This window comes from Amphimedon queenslandica, unplaced genomic scaffold, assembly GCF_000090795.2.
Source record: "Amphimedon queenslandica unplaced genomic scaffold, v1.1 AMPQUscaffold_9967_Cont17756, whole genome shotgun sequence".
NCBI lineage: Eukaryota > Metazoa > Porifera > Demospongiae > Haplosclerida > Niphatidae > Amphimedon > Amphimedon queenslandica.
The window spans coordinates 1-4,785 of record NW_003549762.1 but is presented as its reverse complement, the minus strand read 5'-3'; the positions used below and the strand labels follow the sequence as shown (position 1 = coordinate 4,785).

The 4,785-nt window shown below is 32.4% G+C and overlaps 1 protein-coding gene and 1 long non-coding RNA gene across 2 annotated transcripts; both read right to left on the bottom strand.

The window, feature by feature from the left end:
• Window positions 1-3,552: 3,552 nt before the first annotated feature.
• Window positions 3,553-3,813, bottom strand: LOC109590476 (uncharacterized). The gene is made up of 3 exons (XR_002189336.1): window positions 3,754-3,813; window positions 3,637-3,708; window positions 3,553-3,582 (listed from the first exon to the last, which is right to left on the bottom strand). It is a non-coding gene; the product is annotated as an uncharacterized LOC109590476 (long non-coding RNA).
• A 24-nt stretch (window positions 3,814-3,837) lies between these two features.
• On the bottom strand, window positions 3,838-4,775 carry LOC109590475 (uncharacterized). The gene is made up of 5 exons (XM_020006390.1): window positions 4,253-4,775; window positions 4,139-4,201; window positions 4,024-4,093; window positions 3,933-3,953; window positions 3,838-3,875 (listed from the first exon to the last, which is right to left on the bottom strand). Exons 1-5 carry the CDS (start codon window positions 4,718-4,720, stop codon window positions 3,838-3,840), a joined length of 660 nt encoding a protein of 219 aa, XP_019861949.1. The 5' UTR covers window positions 4,721-4,775.
• Between the last annotated feature and the right edge of the window lie 10 nt (window positions 4,776-4,785).

Below are 4,785 nucleotides of genomic sequence, written 5' to 3'. Positions count from 1 at the left end.
CTCTTTTATAAACATTTTTATTAAAAATTACTTTATTATTATTATACAAAAACAAAATGAAAGACAAAACAACATCAACCAAAAAACCAGGAAAGAGAGAGAAATAATCATTATTATTATTATTATTATTATTATTAATGTGCTTTTACTTTTTCTTTGTCATTTCTGATAGCCACCAGTCTACTCTGTCTTGTATGAGGTGATAGTTAGGATAAGTATTAATACAAGTCTCTTTGTGTCGCTTGTCTAGTATAAGTCTCCTTATCTTATTATTATCCATTAGTGACTGGAGGATAAATAGTATTGACTCAATAGACAATGAAGTCTCTGTTAGATCCAGTTCAACTAGTGATGAGTTATTGAGGAGGAGGTGAGAAAGAGCCTGTCCACTAGTAGAAGTGATGAGAGGATTACGATAAAAATTTAATGAGGTAAGTGTAGAGTTGTGTTCAAGTGCTTGACAGATATTAGTAACTCCTCTATCACTAATGGAGTGGCCTTTGATGCCTAGTTCTTGTATTGTTTTATTATTAGTTAGTAGTAAACACAAGTACTGGATACAATCATTAGTTAATGGAGTGCACAGTATCACAAGTCTCCTCAGGTTTAGTGTATGCAGTTTAGTTGATGATAGTAGAAATACTGTACTATTAGTAGATAAGTCATCAAGTTCAATCATCTTACAATTATTGCTAATCACTTCATTACACTGAACTGGAGATGGAGAGTAAAGGTATACACCGTCACTGCCCCAGTACACTCTCCCAGTGACTCCTAATATAAACCAAAGGATTATACTTATATACATATATGTACATAATAACACACATATTCACATCATGTGTATATACAAGCACACACAACTTGCATAAACAAATACAGACCAAGGGTGTACCCAGAAATTGGAAGAGGAAAGTGCTAATGGGGCGCAAAGCGCACCGCAATTTTGGTCACACCCTTTTTACAGCACTAAAATAATGTTTTCCACCATTTCCAAAGTCACGGTAATTTCAGGCATGCTACCGCTTCCTATTGCCTTTAAAGCACTGGAAAATGCTGGAATTGAAGCTGAAATGATTTTCAAGTGTGTTGAAGAACTTTCTTAAGACACTTAGCAATGATGTGAGACACCAGAGCTTAAAGAATTCTCTGATCCCAGCCATGAGGGGGGTGCTCAAGCCCCTTTTAACCCCCGCTGGGTATGCCTCTACAGACACAGCTAGTTGTCACTGACTGACTGCATGTGTTATGTGAATGTGTGTGTTTGTTATAATGTATTATCTACTCTTGATATTAAGTATGTACAGAATAAAATTAGAAGAAAAACTATTTTGTATCCCTATCTGTGTACACATATGACATTGCATGTACATGTATAGACTGCTTTGGTAGTGCTGGGTGATATATCAAAATATCAATATCAAAAATATTGATACCATGACCACGCATTACATAACCTTTATAATGGTTCATTAACTATGGCATTAATAACTCAGAAATTACCAAACTTTACTTTTTTACAAAGCAGATGTAGTAGCTGAAGTATATTAAGGTTTATATCCCTTGTAAAAATTCCCAGCAAGATCTTGTTAATTTTCTTACAAGATCATGACAAGAATCTTGACAATAATTCGCAAGATCTTTCCTGAATTTGGAACAAGGATCATGTAAGATAGTGGAAGATCTTGCTATCAAGATTCCTTCAAGTTCTTGCAAGATCAAATGCAAGATCTTTTCAAGATTCTTACTAAGTCTTAACAGGATCTTTCCTGAATTTGGAACAAGGATCATGTAAGATAGTGGAAGATCTTGTTATCAAGATTCCTTCAAGCTCTTGCATGGTATTTTAGCATACAATGCTCTTTAAAAATTAATGCAACAGTAAGATCTAGGCAAGATCTTACATTGCATGAATGCATAATACATGTGTAAAATGTTGTGAAATGTGAATGTGAACGTCATTGATTTTTTTGATTGAAAGTGATTAAAACTTCAGTTTCTTTATATGCTGCCATTACTGTTAAGGCTATCGTGGGTTGTCAATTACTTCCTGTGACGTCACATGATTTGTAAGATCTTTCAAGATCTTGTAAGACTCAAAATACTGTGATGTGTGATCTTACAGTATCATAAGATCATGGGAGATTTGCCAAGATCATAAACTTATGAGATTTTGTAAGATCTTATGAGATTTTGTAAGATCTTATGAGATTTTAAGCTAACAAGATCATGTTAGTTCTTACAAAGTTCACAACGTGGGATATTTCAAGATTTTAATTAGGAAAATACTGTGATGTGGGATCTTACAGTATCATAAGATCATGGCAGATTTGTCAAGATCATAAACTTATGAGATTTTGTAAGATCTTATAAGATTTTAAGTTAACAAGATCATGTTAGTTCTTACAAAGTTCACAATGTGGGATATTTCAAGATTTTAATTAGGCATGATCTTACATTTTCTAACATATTCCTTTACTCATAAGATCTTTGAAATTCTTACAAAAATTATAGTCATATTAGATCTCGGGAGATCTGACAGCTTCTTAAAATCTTATGAAATCTTAAAGCAAGAATTTGTAAGAATTTCTGTGACAAGATTTTACAAGATTTCTATCTTTTAGCCCTTTTAGTATTATTAAAGTTAAAAGGTGTGGTTTAATAACTTCTCAATAATACTATACAAGATGATTTATTGGCGAGGAATTAATATTGGCGATTAATTGGCAGCTGCCGCAGTTCAATGAAAAAATTGTCACTATAAAATCCGCCATATTGTTCCCTGATCTGAGCATGCTCAATGGCACGTGGTAAAAAATTTGCCAATATAAAATTTGCCAATATAAAATTTGCCAATATAAAATTTGCCAATTGATCTTCGACAGGTAATTTCGCCAAATATTACTCTCGCCAATAAATCATCATGTATGGTATTGATATCAATATCTTAATTTTTGGGCGAATATTGAATCATATCATATCATTTAAAAATTTTCAATATCTAACTACAAGTAATTACTTTTATCATGTTGTTCCTTGTCTTGCCTCAGTGCAGATATCATAATAGGATCATCATTAATAGTCTCCAAGAAAAGATAAGCTTTCTCATCATTACTAGATGAATCATTCCTTATCTTCTGTACAATAGGAAGGGACACTTCTTCCACTGACAGTATGAACTCTAGCAATTGAAGTGACTCCAACATTGAGTAAACACAACTACTAGGAATGAGTCCCTCTTTACCAGACACCAAGGATCTTCCTTTCCACCAAAAACCACTCTGCTTCTCATATATCTGCAGCTGCTCTCCCTCACTGAATGATATTTCATCACTCTCCATTGCATGATAGTCATAACGAGCAATAAAAACAGATTCTGCTGTTGGTTTATTCACTATATACCAGTGATACAATATATCAATCAGTTAATGAAATAATGACACATACTTCTTATTATATTTCTATATTTTTCATTCACTTCTTTTTTACTTAGTAAATGTACACTCATTAGTGATATCTGTTCTTCTACTTCAGCTAATTCTCTGTTAAAATCTATTAATGATTCATTCTGATCCAGTAAACCTATCATAGTATAATTATAATACACTAACACATACATTAATTATGATTCAGTACCAGTTTTATTTGTTAATAATAATTGCAATTGTTCTATTTCCATTCTCATTCCTCTTCTGATTCTGTATGATGCTATAAATAAATAAATAAATAAATAATAATAAAAATAATTCTAACCTGAACTAGTATTTCTTGGTAAAGACAGAAGTTGTTGAATTTCCTTTACTCTCATTTCTACCATCGTTATTTCAATAATAATTATTATAAAGTTTTATTATACTTACTTGTTAATGTTTCTTCTAATTGTTTGTTTGTTTTCATTTCTTTTATTAATTGTTTATTAATGATTGATGCACTTGTATCAGTTGATAGTATATCTGAAATATAATAATTATTCATCAGTTAATAATAGTGGTCAACAACCATTATATTAATGTATTATTATACCTTGATTAATTACTGATTGAGGTGTTGCTCCTTCTGTTTCTTTCTCCTCCAGTCTTGCTACTCTCTCTTCCTATTAAGTTAGTTTAATACAATAATCAAACACAAATTATTATACCTTTGTATCATGAGGTTGTTCCTTTATCTCCTGTACCTCCTCTTCCAGTGGTTCCTGTATTTCCTTTATAATACAGTATATAATGATAATTACTGACAGTATTTATACACATACTTGTATCTTTTGCTTCCTCCATATTGTGCAGTATCCAACAGTAAGCTTCATTAGACGGTTCTTTATTAATGATTCAAGATTCTCACTCAATTTTATAATGAGAGCTCCAGTGAGAGAGTGAGGGAATGAGCAAGTGATGGTGATGGATTGAGTGCTTTTGATGTCGACCAGCTTCACAAATCTACCAGAAGATTTTGATACAATATCCGTAACATCCTTTAGCTTATGCTCAGTAGCTTCCCATCCCAGTACATAAGTAGCTGTTTCACATTTAAGAGGAGGACTGGCCCTAACTACATCAAATGGCTCATTCAAGCACAGATCAACTGATAAATTACAACAAAATTCTTTCATTTCCCTCTTGTAATCATCAATGTATTTCTGAGCATCATCAATCTCAAAGTGCTCAATAACAGCTTCAAGAATCACAATATTAGCAAGACTGCAGTTTTTTCTAATCAGGCGCATCACACCTTCACGATTTTTTATTAAACTGAGTTCTGCTTCAAGGTCGGAGTTGAAATCTTCAATAA